Below are 15,183 nucleotides of genomic sequence, written 5' to 3' on the forward strand. Positions count from 1 at the left end.
TTTTAAACTGTAACCAGTGGTGCAGTCAGTCTTCCACCGACACACATGAACGAGTTTGTCAGACTAAACGTTATTTAGATTCCCGAGTGGCAGCCGCTGTTTGAACCAAAAACGCGATTGTTCTCAAACACATTGTTCTGTCTCCTCGGAGTGTTGTGCTAGGGACAACGACCTCTTAGTGTGTTGTCTGCATTTTGGAAATCTGACCTTCCAGTGAGAAACACGAGAGGTTTCCTCTCAGCAGTGGTCCAGCCGCTTGTGTGTTTTGTGAGCCACTGAATGCATAAAACAGATAAGTGTCACTAACTCACGCTATATGAGAACAGCTTCTCTTTTAGGGATCAATGTCCCCAGAGAGATGAGTCCAGGGATGATGATGGGATGCAGACATGGGACAGATGTAGCAGATATGTGTATTTTTCCTGTTCCCTTTTTAATTCATAAGCAGATATCATGTATTTACAAGTAACAGGTAGAGGAGTGGGACTGCAACTAATGACTGAAATTACTCCTAATATACTAAGTATGGTCAACTAAGAGTTTTTAACATCTCCAAAGTATGTTTTACTTCAAATTGATATTAATAGGAACCCTCCCCCAGCAAGCTTGAAATTTGAGAAAATGAAGTTAGAAAATAAAGTGAGTTTCGTTTGAAAAAGTCTCAAGGGATTAACTGGTTATTAAAATGCAGCGGATACTGAGTTCACTGCTGCAGTGTTCGTGCTAGAAAAGTGACAGGTAAAGCATTCATGTCTGTTGATGAATGTATGATGAAATTAATCAGAGGTAGGGAAGCGAGAGAGAGAGAGAGAGAGAGAAGATGGAAGGGGAGGGGAGACACAATCTAAATAAACCAGCTGAGGGCAGTGGAGAGGAGAAAAAGCCCCAGTGCTTTGAAGACCACAGTGTGATGAAAAATTAAGATGGGAGGCACAGTTGAAAGGGGAGCACTGAGGGAAAGGGAGGAGTGGAGAGAAAGTGCTTTTTATTGCTGGTCACTTTCACCTGTCTCTCTGGGAGATGGACTGAGGAAATCAGACTCTTAAAGGCTTTTTAGAAAAACAGAAGCTGCATGCTTCCTCCGTCAGTGAGTCCAGAAACAAAGGAGTAGCTGCACCCTTTTTTCCCCTCCACAGCCCCGAGGTAGTTTTGCTAAACTATACCTGTGCCTAAAGTAGTTCCTTATATATATTCTTTCTCATTGCTTGCTCAGCAACATTGTCAACTCGACTGAATGAAACTCAGTTTTACTTTTAAATCTTGTTCTCACTCTGGGGAACAACCACTACACGTGTCTATAAAGGCTTACAGTATGAGATGGATTTTCTCTTTGCTAAAATGGCTACAAATTGAATTAAAGAGGCCATTTCTTTGCCCTGGATTATTTTCTTTCATCCGTGCTCTTCCATGCCTGACGCTATCCTCTCTCTCCACATCAGGGACCAGACAGTGGAGGCCATTTGCATTTCACTTTAATATACTGTATTTCCTAAATTCCAAAGCTTCAAGAGATCCCTACTTTGCATTTGTTTATTGAGTTCAAAGTGTTTTTCTGTTATTGCCCAAGATCCTTGCGGAAAAACTGAAGTGTAGTCAAAATGTGATAGATGAATATGAAAGTGTTGCACTGTACTCTGTGGAGAGAGGGGCTTTGATGTTATTTTTGCAGTCTTAAGCCAGATTATATCGCTGGTGTAGCCTGCGCCTGTAGGTGAGGGCCGGCTATTTCCTTTTTCTTCTATTGTCAGAAGCTGTTGGACTTTGTGGGCGATAGAAAGGCTCAGACCAACATAAATGCGTTTACCACCTGGATCTGCACTGTAAGCATACACACTTTTTTCTGTATGCGCCTTTGTGTTTAGTTGACCGGGGGATATTTTAGGGGGGTGGCTTTGTCATGTGGGCACGATGGATCTGCAGTGACATCAGGATTATAGCTCGAGGTGCAATGAGTTCTCCAGGTAAGAAAGCGTGTGGCAGACAGACGACAGAGAGGGAGAGAGAGAGGGGGAGATAGATGGAGTGTGACACCCTTGGGTTGAATCAAGCTTTGGAGATGCAACAGCAGCAGCAGCAGCAGCAGACAAAAGCTGATTTGAAAGATTGGGATGTCAAGGCTGTGGTCATATACAGTTGTAACTAGTCAAAATTGTGAGTATCCAATCCTCTTGAGTTGAGACTGAGAACACAGTACCTTTACTTTGTAGGCGGGCGTGTGCTGTGGCCGCATCAGTGAGATACGTAGCGTGACGTTGTACCGATGCGATGACAAACGACACAAAGAACAACAACGGAGGACATCCAGCAGCTTGTTTTTCTGCTCGGTCTGTGGCTGTTTGTCCCAACAAGACGTCAAGCTTTGTATGAGATTAGACTGCAGGCGCTGAAGACACACCGGTCGCAGGGGAGTGGCGCTTTGCTGTCACCCAATCAGCTAACTGTGGTGGGTCTAGCTCCACTGGTACGGTACTGGTTCCCCCAAGGGACGAGTGACAAAAAAATGGAACAGTTGAGGCCGGTTATTTTGGTACTATTCCTGATGGAAAGGCACAAAAATATGTATCGTACCGAAGCGTGGAAACACGTCTTAAGCTAATAGAGCTGAAAATTGTTCTCCTCGTAATTAAAAAAGAAAAAAGAAAAAAGAAAAAATGTACTGGCCTGAATTTGACCATGTTTATATTGTGGTTATCGTTTTCCTCTGTGTACTGGCTTCTTTCTGTTATTTCTGGGTATTAGCTGGGGCTGAGAACAGTGTTCCCAGGCCAGCAGAGTCTCCACTTCGCTCTGACTGAAGGTGTAAATACAGCGCTAATTTGACTCCCATTAGCATTGTCTGGGTTTGTTAGAAATGTGATTTAGCATAATTTCAGTCGTACTGACATGTATTAAAAAAAGTGCATTTTTAGGCGGACTAATGCAATAATTCATTATTTTTCTAATGTCACATAAACATACTGAGTGAGACACTGATAAGAGGTTTTACAGTGGAAGAGCAAAGAGCCAAAAGATTTTCCTTCCTCAGTTGGACTCTTTCTTCCTCCTCATTTTAAATGGACACACACGCATGCATGTGCATGTAGGCACGCAGACACTAGTGGAAGTTCCACACTGCTTATTAAATTGGAGGCTTCATTTGAAGCCACTGGCTTTCTTCTCCACAGGTCACATGAAGTGAATTTATCCACAAAGGCCAAACTGTGGATTTCATTAATGAAACTCTTGTGCACACACACACACACACACGCTCTCTCCAGGCAGGATTAGAGAGGCCTAATCAAGCTGAAATATCCCAGGGTTGTAATTAGGTTTGGAGAGTCTCAGTCCTCAGTCTGGCTACAAAACGAACCCTTAGATTTCCTCTGACAAGTCATCATTGTCTTCTGTTCATTTGTATTCATCTGAGCACACGCGTCGACACACCTGCAACTCTAGATGGCTTATTTTCTTCATTGTAACAAGGAGAAAGTTCACAAAATGACACATTTGGTGGCTCTCTATCCAATATCTATTGAGACTCTGCATTCAAAACTGTGAGTGTGATAACAACAGGACACCCCAGGAGCTCACCAAAGTCAATGGAATACAGCGTGATGTGCATGAATTCCTGTCGGGAAATGTCATGCCAATCGTTTCACAGTAGTGGACTGATGGACTCGGCCCTAGTCTGGCTCAAAGCAAATCAGTATCAGTCAGTAGAGTATTTTTCCATGTTGGCGGGGTTTTCTTCAGTTTTCCTAAGTACATTCAGGTTCAAAGATAAACAACAATTAATCTGTACTGAATGACAATGAATTTAAAAAAGAAAAGAAAATTATTTTTTATTGTCATGACATTTAATGTAGTAACCAACCAGTGTGCAAGGATATTCATTTCTAAACTAAATGATAGTGAAGTGAAATGCTATTCAAGTGCTCTCACCTACATTTGTGATCCGGTTTATAGCACCACCTTGCTCTTGTTTCCTTCCCTCGCCTTCGTCCTTGTACTGTGATCGTCTTGCTCTTTACTTCCCCTCTCTGCACTCATCTCATTACCTTTCATCTCTCCTTTCTGTCATCTCAGTGTCCTTTCCATTCCTCTTTGTTGCCTCTTGACAAAATCCGACATCATCCTCAATTTTTCTTGTGTTACTGTGACTTTTATTTTGAAAGTGAGTATCGTCATGACCTTAGGCTTGGTGTCACTCCACAGCAGACGGACACTTTTTTTTTGTCAAATTCTCACAATGGATAATGTAAGTTAATTAATGTGAAGGGTCGACATAAACACAAGACAACAGCTTCCAGGGATCAACTATTTTGCCATTATTCTGTGAAGAAGCCTGCCGAGTTTTACATAATACATATAACATATAAGTCAGACACTCATTTGAAGAAAAATTATTTACAAGAAAGCAGTGGAACCACTTTTATTTTTATTGTTTTGCTTGGGGAAAACATTTATGCACGAAAATTGTAATATTTTTCATTTACTTATTAAAGTTGCATTAGGCGACATTCTGCATCTCAAGCTGTTCTCGAGATGCATATTTGAACCTAAAAGGAAGTTATTTTCTCTCGTGAGAACAGTAGGTGGAAACAATCCCAGTCCCCACACCAGTGGTGACTTACCTCACTGTTTTTGTTCTAACGCCATCTGCTTTTGTTTATTCTTTTAAACTTTGAACACATTTGCCAGCCTCTGTTCGGTCAGTTCGGTCAGAGGGATAATGTGGTGACAATGTCGTATTTTCTGGTTGCAAAATCCCATTTTCCAAGGGATGGATATCTCAGACAACAAGAACTTCCTGAGTATGAATGTACTATATTTCCATTACTTTTTCTCTCCACCATTGGGAGTAAAACCAGAGCTCATATGCCCGTGAGACGTCTGTCCGGCTTTGGCTAAGACAAACACACACACACACACGCACACACACGCCTACGAGCACACGCACAAATACAGACTGCAGATATAGAGGGGAAGCTGATCAGCTGTGTGGGGTGGGGAGGGCACTCCAGTGGGACTAATTAAAGTTATGGAACAGACTGCAGGACTCATCGGAGACTACCGCTCGTTCTCTAACTCAATCTCTCTCTCTATCTTTTCACTCGTTGTTTCTCTTGTGTTCTTCTGTGTTTCGCTAATGAAAGCTACATCATCCCCGGTCATGGGATGCACTGCGGCTTTTCTTAAACAGTTTCTATCAGAAGATACGATCAAAGGTGTTGAGGAACGTCTCGGTGAATTTGTACTGCACAAAAAAAGAAAAACTTAAAATGACCAAACCTTTTCAGAAAGAAACACTGACCTTATAAAAACCAGTGGTCCTCATGGGGAATAAAGCTTGGTCCCGAGGCGGAACCTAATTTCTGAGGCTGTGGTTTAAGAGGTTTAAGGAATAAGAGGTGACTTGTGGTTAGGGCTGGGAATCAACTGGTTATGGTGAAGTAAAGGTAAAAACAAAGTGCTTGGCAGAACACCACAATGTGCATGGGGACGTGGGGACAGTTTGGCTGGGTCAACCAAACCCTATCTCTGACCATAACCAGGAACATAGTTAGGCTGTGCAAATGAAAGGAAATCCAGATTGTCTAAGCAAATCTCTCTGTGTGTGTACTTGTATTTGCTACCTCTTTAGGACCTTTTCTGGCATAAACACTGACCTTGTCAGGACCAGCAGTCCTCATGGAGATTAAAACCTGGTCCAAATGAGGACCAGACCCTCATCTCTGACTTTGACTGCCATTCCAATTGGACAGCCTAGAACAAAACATTATCACTAACCTTACCATAACCAGCTACTGCAAAGCTTAACCCTAACCTTAAACTATCAACTTAAATCTTAAACAACTTAAACGCACACACACACGCACTAGCCCCTTACCCTAACCTTAACCATCACCAACTAAATGCCTAACCCCAATCTGAACATAATTCTATCCCTAACCCTAAAACCAGGTCTTAAGCCTGAAAAAGTCCTTTTACCCCATGGTTAAAGCCCCCCCAAACACACACACACACACACACACACACACAAACTTGCTCTCCTCTTTTCTCTTATTCTCCCTCACTTTTTCAGCTCCTTTGTGAATCCTTTTCTAGATCCCACACACACACACACACAGACTGAACCTGCAGCAGACAGACCAAACAACCAGCCATAATGAAGTGGCACAGCGTCATCACAAACACCCCTTTGTGTCTAAATGCATCTCTGCTTTGTTTCCTAATTATTTACTACAAGCAGAGCACAGGTGAGGACAGGAGGAGGTGGGTGGGAGGAGGGAGAGGGACAATGAGATTGGTCCTATATTATAGGAAGAGTCGAGGAGAAGAGAGGAGCTAAATGGGAGAAAACAATAAAGCATATCCATGTTTGACTCCCTCTCCCTATCTCTCTGTTGCCCTCCAACTAGAGAAAGCCTTGGCTCAGCCTGTCTGGCTTTGCAGCCCCTCCCAGCTCCAGAAATGCCATGCTTCATGACTCACACACAAGCTTAGGGGGTAAACGCACACAACCAACCTCATAGCAAAAGTGCTCACACACACGTGTGCACGTATAGAAGCCGAAATTCAAGTGAACACATCAGCACATACTCGGAGCAGATTTAGATTCGGGTGCAAGCTCTTCTGCATTCAGCTAAACTGCACAGACTCACACACAAATGGAAAGTTTCAAAAAGAATTCACAATAATGTTACATGTCTTTCTGTTGTTTTACCATGTTGGCCTGAAAGTAAATCAACACAACAGAATAATAACGTAGCACAAATTAGAGCTGCACAATCATTCCTTTTCAAATCAAAATCACATTTTGAAATAATGCAATTAGCAAATCACAAAGGCTGCATTGCATATTGTATAACGACGCTGATGACGATGAAGACGATGAACCAGGGTTACAAGGTGCTTTACATGTTATGATACGTGCTGTGCAGCACACCTGACCCAGGGTTTATACAATACGTCACTTGTGAGAGTTTCAGAAACGGTCACTGATATTTAAAATGTACCATTACGGCATTAAGAAATAGAGTAGGTAATAGTTTGATGGTGTCTCACTGAAAAAGTAAATGGTTGAAAACCTAAACAATAGCTTCAGTTACTACACAAGTTGCATGAATGTATTGTATATAGACAATCTGACATCTTTTACTTCATGTAAAATGTAGAGGATGGATTTGGATGAACATTTTTGAGGATGTATTTTATGGCCCGAGGAAAGGATTTTGATGGTGATCTGGATCTAGATTTAGCATTAAAAAAATGATAAGATGGGGGAGTACATCGACACTGTGGGAGTTTGGCATCGCCTGTAGATAGTTGTACTATTCGCTGATCATGTTCCCACTCTGTTCATTGAATCCCTGTGCCTTTTTACAAACTAACTGACTTGCAACTATGAGTCGCAGCAGTGTATTTGGGGGCAAACATCCCTCCTCCCAAACACTCATATAACAGTTATGTTGATGTGGCCACATTATTACAGCCAAGCATTTTTCCTTGATTAGGCATCTTAGTGCCATATGTTAATATTTGCATTATTGCTTCCTGCAGTACTTCTTCATATACTCACACACACATGTTTATATAATAATCCTTTCCCTTAGACAGCAGTGTCTTCTGTGTCCCCTGAGCTCTGTCCTATACCTGACCTAGCTTCAGCTCCTGAGCCTGAAACTGGTCCTGGTGTGTCGATGACAAACAAGCGAGGAGTGTTATTTTTGTGGTCAAAAGGTTTATGTGCTGGAGCGCATTAGTGCTGAGGGCACGTTCTTCCGTCGCAGCTGCCGCGAATGCAACACTACACTTAGACTATGGCCACATGTGAGCACTGTACGTGTGTCCCGTGTGTCAGACTGTCATAATATGCTTTAAGTGTGTGTGTGTGTTTGGATTCATTGCTGGTTGTTTATGATTCATTTTCAGCAGCCTCTTGTTTGCTCATCTTGTATTCCTTGATCGAAACACTTGTTGCTGTGTTGTTGAGCACAAGTCTCAGGTGCTCGTACTAGGAAAACCCTCTTTTGTGACCGATATTCGTAGAGATATCGTAGCCTTAAGTATCGTCCAGTCGAGAGAGAATGCAGTTGCCTGTGGTGGAGGTTTTTGGCGTACTTAGTGCTTTAATCAAATACATTCCTGTGCATCAGTGCAATTTGGACACCGAAGCGCTTGGACACAGAGAGGGAGACGCTACAAGAAAATGAAATCCATCCATTATTAAAAGTGTTTCGCTTACCACTAATACAACATAACTCTTGTTTTGATTTTTATTAGAAAGTTTTAATTATTGTTTTTATTGCAGGGGTTATTGCCTTGCTTCTGTGTGTGTGTGTGTGTTGTTTGTCTGCGTGTGTCCAGAACAAACAAATGTCAATTGTGTGTAGGCAGTAAAGGCTTTGTACTGCTTTGGTCTGGACCGCAATACTATTCGCTCAGCATATACCATCATCATTTATAGCTTTCAAAGATACATAGCCGTTAATCTCTGGACGGCTGTTGTTTTCCTTTTGGCTGCCAAAACAGAGAATTAAATGCTGTCCCCAAATTTACAAGCCCTGATAATCCTCCATGTCTTTGTCTGTACATCCTGCCGTCCCTTTGTTTATTTCCCCTTGTTGTCACTCCGTCTTCCCTCTGTGTGTCTCTCATCATCTCCACTTCTGTTTGACTGTGTTTGCAGCAAACAATAATTTTGCTTGTGCAAATGTATTTTTCTTTGGCAACACAGAAATGCACTGGAAAGGGGGTCTGTGGACGTCTGTTGTGTCTATATGATTTATAGTTATCTTAGAAAGTTGTCCGGAGTTTATGTTTGTGTCAGTGCAGTGACTTTAATACGAGCGAGCAAGGGCTGCGTACACCCCCCCCCCCCACCACCACCCGACCAAAGCACCATGTGTGATTCATCTGTTTTCAACACCAACCGCGCGATGAGCACATGACTCTGTGAAGTCATGCTCCTGCATATCAAACACACAGTACAGAGGAAACTCACAGTATCATGCAAAGCTACCAAACCACAGTTCACTGTGTTTACCCGCTGCTGCGTTATCTCTAAACACTAACCCTAACACTGGTGATGTTAAGTTTTTGTAATGCAAAGAAAAGGGAGAGATTTACTTGAGTCCAGTGAAATCCTGGACAAAGTCTAGCTTCATTCCAACATGAAGATGTTGAGATATTTCATGAAGGAATAAAAACTTTGACCTTCTACTTGAAGACAAATGCGTGGATCAAAATCACCAAAAATAATCCTCAGGGGGCTATGAATGTCTGAACAAAATGTCACAGCCATCTGTCCTGTAGCTGTTGAAAGATTTCAGTCTGTGCCAAAGTGTTGGATGGGCCAACACGACTGACAATTGCTGAATGTTGAACCTCCAACATCAGAGGAGAACGGAAATCCAATTCAGAGTATAGTAAATGTTATATTTGCTGTGTTTTTGTGTCTTTCTCCGGCAGAATGCGGGAACGGGGTCTTTGCATTTGTGGAGTAGGTGTGTGGAGTCTACTGCTGTCCCTCTGTCTGGCCTCCCTGACACACGCACACAGGAGCCACATAGGTAGGTAGATGTATGTGTACATATCCATTATGTGTATATGTGTGTATGTATACAGCGTATTCACAGTATTGGATCTATCTATCTATATATATATATATATATATGTTTTTTTTGTTTGTTTTTTGACATGTTGGCCATGTGCTACCTGAGGGAATACAGAGTGAACTATGAGACCACAGGTTGGCAAGAGGAACACACAAAAAAAATAATTTGAGTAACAGAGAAAGGTCCTCTGAGACTTTCCCGTCCTTGCTGTCCCATCAGGGTGGCTCCAGGAAAATGCCTGTACTTCACAGCTCAGGCGGCGAGCAGTGAGCCTTATGTGGTACACTGACTAGCTCGATTGAGCCCAGAGGCCTCTTACTACTTTACAGTTCATTTCTCATTGACAGTTGGATGTCTTTTTCCTCTCTGGTTAACAATGATCACCTGTGTGCGACACTGAAGTTTGCCTATCTCTGGGAGAAAAGCTTGGAGAGCAACGTGTACCTGCTCCCTGCGCACGAGAGCTATTCCAGACCAGCTGTTCACATATTAACCAACATGAGATGGGAACATGAAAATGTGTTTCTATCTCTCTCTCTCTCTCTCTATCTATCTATCTATCTATCTATCTATCTATCTATCTATCTATCTATCTATCTATCTATCTATCTATCTATCTATCTATCTATCTATCTATCTATCTATCTATCTATCTATCCATCCATCCATCCATGGACAATGTAAGGGTGCATCTTAATAAACTGGAACACATAAATACAGCGCGTGCAGAACAGAGCAGCAAATAGAGTCGGTCCTCCTGTCACCCTGGATCTAGTCCGACTCTCCAGCCTTCCATTATTTAGCATACTCTCCCACCATGTTTCCTTTTTCATTTACTGTAATAAAAACAACTCCAAGCTGAAACATTACTACCCATGTGCTAAAATGTCCCCAGAAACATGTACATGCTGACAGTATTTTGCTGCTGCTTGGGTTTCCAGGACAATTCTGCTTGATTTAAAAAAAATAGTACAAACAAGCTCAAGTGTTTTTTACCTCCTTATAGCAGAATGATAATTGGTGCAGTTGTTATTGTTGGAGTTTTTTTTTGGGGTCAGGCAAATGAGTTTGGTGCGAATCTGTCACGGGACATGGAGCCAGGAGAGGTGTCATTAGGTTACACACGGATATTTCAGTTCTTTTGTTCAACCATATCATGTCAGTCGGGGTGCATAAAATCAATGTGCTATTGATTAAAGAAAACAGAGCTCCAAGTGTTGATTGCAATTGCCCTAAATGGCACCTGGTGCAGCACAGTCCTCCTCTAGATCTGGACGTTGGTTGCAAAAAAGCTTCACATCATTATTGCACCATAGGATTAAAAATATGTAACAGTGCTTGTGTGTATGTTACCATTTAACACATTTTATTTTTTTATTCACGACTCACTGGAACTTGCTAAAGACTTCTGGAGCCGAGACTTTGACTTAAAAATTACACACACACACATGCATGTATATATATATATGTATAGATATACATATATATATATGGCAAAAATAAGTCATTTCCAATGGCAAGAAAGACCTTAAGATATTTAATACATATGCTCCCAAGTGATGGCTTACAAATATTAATGTATATACTGCAGTGTATGCATATATATGTGTGTATATGTATATATATACATATACTGCAGTCAAAGCACTGTTTCAATGCCTGCCTTCTATATCTAACATTATCTATCACATCATATATACAGAGGCTATAAGAATGTGCAGTATAGAGTGTCTTATATCCTTTCTTTCAGCACAACATATAGGCACTCTATATAACAATAATATATATGTTTTAATTTTCACCAACTATAAAAACACACCTGAACAAAAAGTACTCAAATCTTTTAAAATGTGATTGAATTTGTGAAATTTGGAAATTATGTCACAGGTCAATGTCCGCCTGGCTGTTTTTTTTATGAACAAAAATGAAATAAAAATGGTCTATACTTTGTGACTTCTGTGTAATTATTGCTACTCCCATTTAAAAAAAAAAATTTTAAAGAAAAAAATAAAGAAAAAGTGATATAAAATTAACTCAACTTTGACTCAACAGCACATTTTGTAAAGCCTGAAGATGTGACCTATAAACACACGCCCCCAGCGATTTAACAGACTCAACTGGAAACATAACATTGTCAATTATTTCCTGAACAAAAGATGCTTTAAAAAAAATATATATAATAATAATAAATAACAAGATATTTCTGAAAATTGCTGCACTTAAAACCTAAAGGTGAATGTGAAGGTTCTCAAATAAATAAATAAATACAAAGTAAGTATAATAATAATAAAATAACCACAAAATTAAGTGCAGCATGAACATACCATAAACATTTTCAACTTCAACAGTCCCAGCTTCTACTCACTGTATTTTCAAGGCACATATCTTTCTTTGTTAAATATGAAATCACATTCAACATGTTTTTGAAACTGGGATTTTTGTTTGTAGCCTGGTCTGAATTAGCAGGGAGAGACTGCTTAAATCATGCCAAGGGTGTCTACATTTGAACTGAACTCTGTTTTTTGCCTTGAACCTTGAATGTACAGTAAATCACAGCTGTATCTGTGTGTGTGTATGAGTGTGTGTGTGAGATTGACTCTGGCTGTCACACATTATCTCCTCCTCTCACAAAGAGGCTCTTGACGAGGCAATGGCAAACATTTTCATAAAAGGAAGGATGCTGAAAAGATTCGGAGAGAGGAAATGCGGGCGCTCTCTCATTGTGGCGCATTACTTGGCTCTCAGTGAAGTGCTGAGGTCTGCACAAAGCAACGGAAACCCTCAACTCATCACGCGCGAGAGATAATAGCAAAGTCAAAAGATCCCATTTTTCACTGACTTTTTTTTTTTAGATAGTTTCGTTCTTAAAAAATACATTTTTTAACTAATATGTGCTGTATCTGTAATGAAGACATGTTCACACTTTACTATGCTGTTTTTATGGTATGTTTGGGCATTGGCATTGTCTCTATCTAACCACAGAGGGCGCTAGGATGTACAGTATCTGGTGACACAGCAAATATCAACTGCTAATAGTGTAAAATGAAAAACTTCCAGCAGTGAGTGCTACCACCACGAGGTAATTGGAAAAGCCAATTTTCACAATTTTCAGAGATCGTGAGCAACACTCAAGCTGTGACTCTAATGAACACGTCAGTGTTTTCTTGGAGACAGACTTGCGTTGTGTGTGGGAGCTTATTTTAAAACATTTGTGGAGTTTTGTGTCCACTATAATTGTGGGGCCAACAGCCCGGTGGCAACCAAAATGAAAGCCTATGACTTTAAGTGGCTGTTTTAGCACAAAGACACGGTTATTCAGCTGTGACTATCAATGATGGGTCCCAAGAAAGATAGGTGTGGAAGAGTGTGTGCGTGTGTGTGTGCGTGTGGGTGGACATGTTTAGCAACCGTGTGGCCCTGTTAATGGGTCATTGATTGCAGAGTAAGTTGTAATCAGGGAGTTACAGCGTTATCCAGTTGCAGGCTGTCTGAGTGGAGAAAAACAGACGAGTAATCAGATAATTACTGAATACAATCGCTTAGGTCACTTCAAGGTTGACGGTCTCTCTCTGTCTCACTTTCTTGCATGCACCCACACACACACACACACACACACACAGTTAGGTAGAAATCTGATTGTATTGTTAGTGGGCTGAGGAGGTGAAGCCTTTTAGTCTGTCACCATTTAACTTGATCAATTTGTAGCTACGGTTAAACCAAAGATAATGAGTATGTGCTTTAGCCTCGGGCAATTCATTTGAACTTTTTCGTAATATGTCTGTGTACATCTTGATTATGGATTTATTACTATGTGTTTAAGACTTTATTTTTATTAAGAAAAAAAAATCGGCACCTGGTGGAACGCTTCTTAAGTTGTGTTGCATGACAAACCTCCAACGAATAGAATTGGATCAGTGGGTAAAGTGGGCAATTTTCATTGTCACAATTATCGTTTTTAAATGGAAATGTAACCAAATCGAAGCCATGCAGGAGTGAATAAGTGGAAAGAAAATTGCCTTTCTTTCACATCTGAAGTCAAATAACATAATATGTGACGAGTGCATATAGGTGTTCGAACCCAGGACTCTAGTTTCAAAGCGCAATTCCGCAACTCGGCTGCAGACTGTACCAAATCTCACTGCTGCTGCATATGTATGTGCGCGTGACTGTGCATTACAAACTTCTATAAAGACAAGAAAAACCCTAGTCTGGATGACCAGTATTTAGCTGGTATATAAGTGCTATATAGACCATGTGTTCATATGGATATGAAGTTAATGACATCTATTGCAACGGGCGGTAAAAAGACACTGACATGAGCTCAGTTTGGTTATCACTTGTTACAAGAGATGCAGCCATGCGAGTCACCTGCACTGTGTACACATTGTACTTCAGCTGATGCTAGCCAACAAGCTGTCTGCAGATATCAGCATGAGATCATGTCAAGAAAAACAAACAGCAGGAGCAAATGAATCAGTGCTCAGGCTTGAATGCTCCATCTGTGCCGAGACTAAAGAGAAGGGGCTTCACAAGAAACCTTTTTTTAATATGCACAAGAAGTCCAGAAAAAGGGATATGATACTTCAATCATGTTTTAGTTTTTACTGCATGGGGGTGATTCAATTTGTGACACATCCCGAGCCTTAAAAAAAGAAAGAGGTTTTCTTTATCACTTAGTGCCCTAATGTGTGTGTGTGTGTGAGTAAATGTGGTGCTTTCAGCAGCATATGCTGACAACTGTGGTGAGGAGTAATGTGAAAGGGGAAGAGGAGTAGCATGAACATCTCAGCATGTGTGCATGTGAATGTGAACATGTGTGCGTGGCTTCCTCGCTTCTGTTCACCTTTTATTCAACAGATTTTTATCTCTCAGGCCAGAGCAGGAAAAAAACTGCCTCTACTTTGCCGCCGGTGCCTCCTCTCCATCTGTTAAACCATCCATCCCCCTGCCCCCCCATTCACATGCTTTACGATATACATCACTCCAGAACTATGTGAAAATGATTTGCTTTAAACCCAGACCACAGAGCAGCAACACTCTAAGTGGACTGCAGATCCCCAGCAATGAAGAGATCTCATTTGCAGGCAAAGTCTGGGCCTTGGTGAAGTGTCTCTGCAGCTTTGCCAATAGTCTCGGAAAAAGAGCTTGGCTTGGATTTTGAAGTTAAGCGGAACAGCGATTATGTTGATCACTTCACCACACACTGTCGACTCATTGATTTTCAGTCTATATGCTGCAATCTCAATGCATTGCCACTGATTAGTGGCTACAAAGAACTTAACTAAATCTGAACGGCGTTCTGCCGGCTAAGAGGTGGAAATAGAGAAGCGAGGACGGGGACATATATGGAGGCTAAGATGCATGCGCTAAACTGCTCTCACACAATCTCAGAGAGACATGTGGATTCAGTCAGGCACACTGACAGGCCTGCAGTGAATGCACACGGAAACACACACAGTTGCATGTACACACACCTACATGCATGCACAATCAAAGAGGCTCTCTAATGTGATGTGTGGAGACAGGCTGTCTGCCCTCCTTAGAGGCTGCTCCGCAGTAAAGCTGCACTCTATGCTTGGTGCAC

At 41.3% G+C, this 15,183-nt stretch overlaps 1 protein-coding gene across 2 annotated transcripts in view; it reads left to right on the forward strand.

Moving 5' to 3' along the window:
• The window catches only part of LOC131468064 (chemokine-like protein TAFA-2), a 72,482-nt gene that overhangs the window by 25,763 nt on the left and 31,536 nt on the right, over positions 1–15,183 (forward strand). For both annotated transcript variants that reach the window (XM_058641922.1, XM_058641923.1), the window contains one exon: positions 9,454–9,554. In XM_058641922.1, coding sequence (XP_058497905.1) covers positions 9,455–9,554 — 100 coding nt within the window. In that variant the 5' untranslated portion in view covers position 9,454. The remainder of the gene's footprint in view (positions 1–9,453; positions 9,555–15,183) is intronic.

Source organism: Solea solea, chromosome 11 (assembly GCF_958295425.1).
Source record: "Solea solea chromosome 11, fSolSol10.1, whole genome shotgun sequence".
NCBI classification, from domain to species: domain Eukaryota; kingdom Metazoa; phylum Chordata; class Actinopteri; order Pleuronectiformes; family Soleidae; genus Solea; species Solea solea.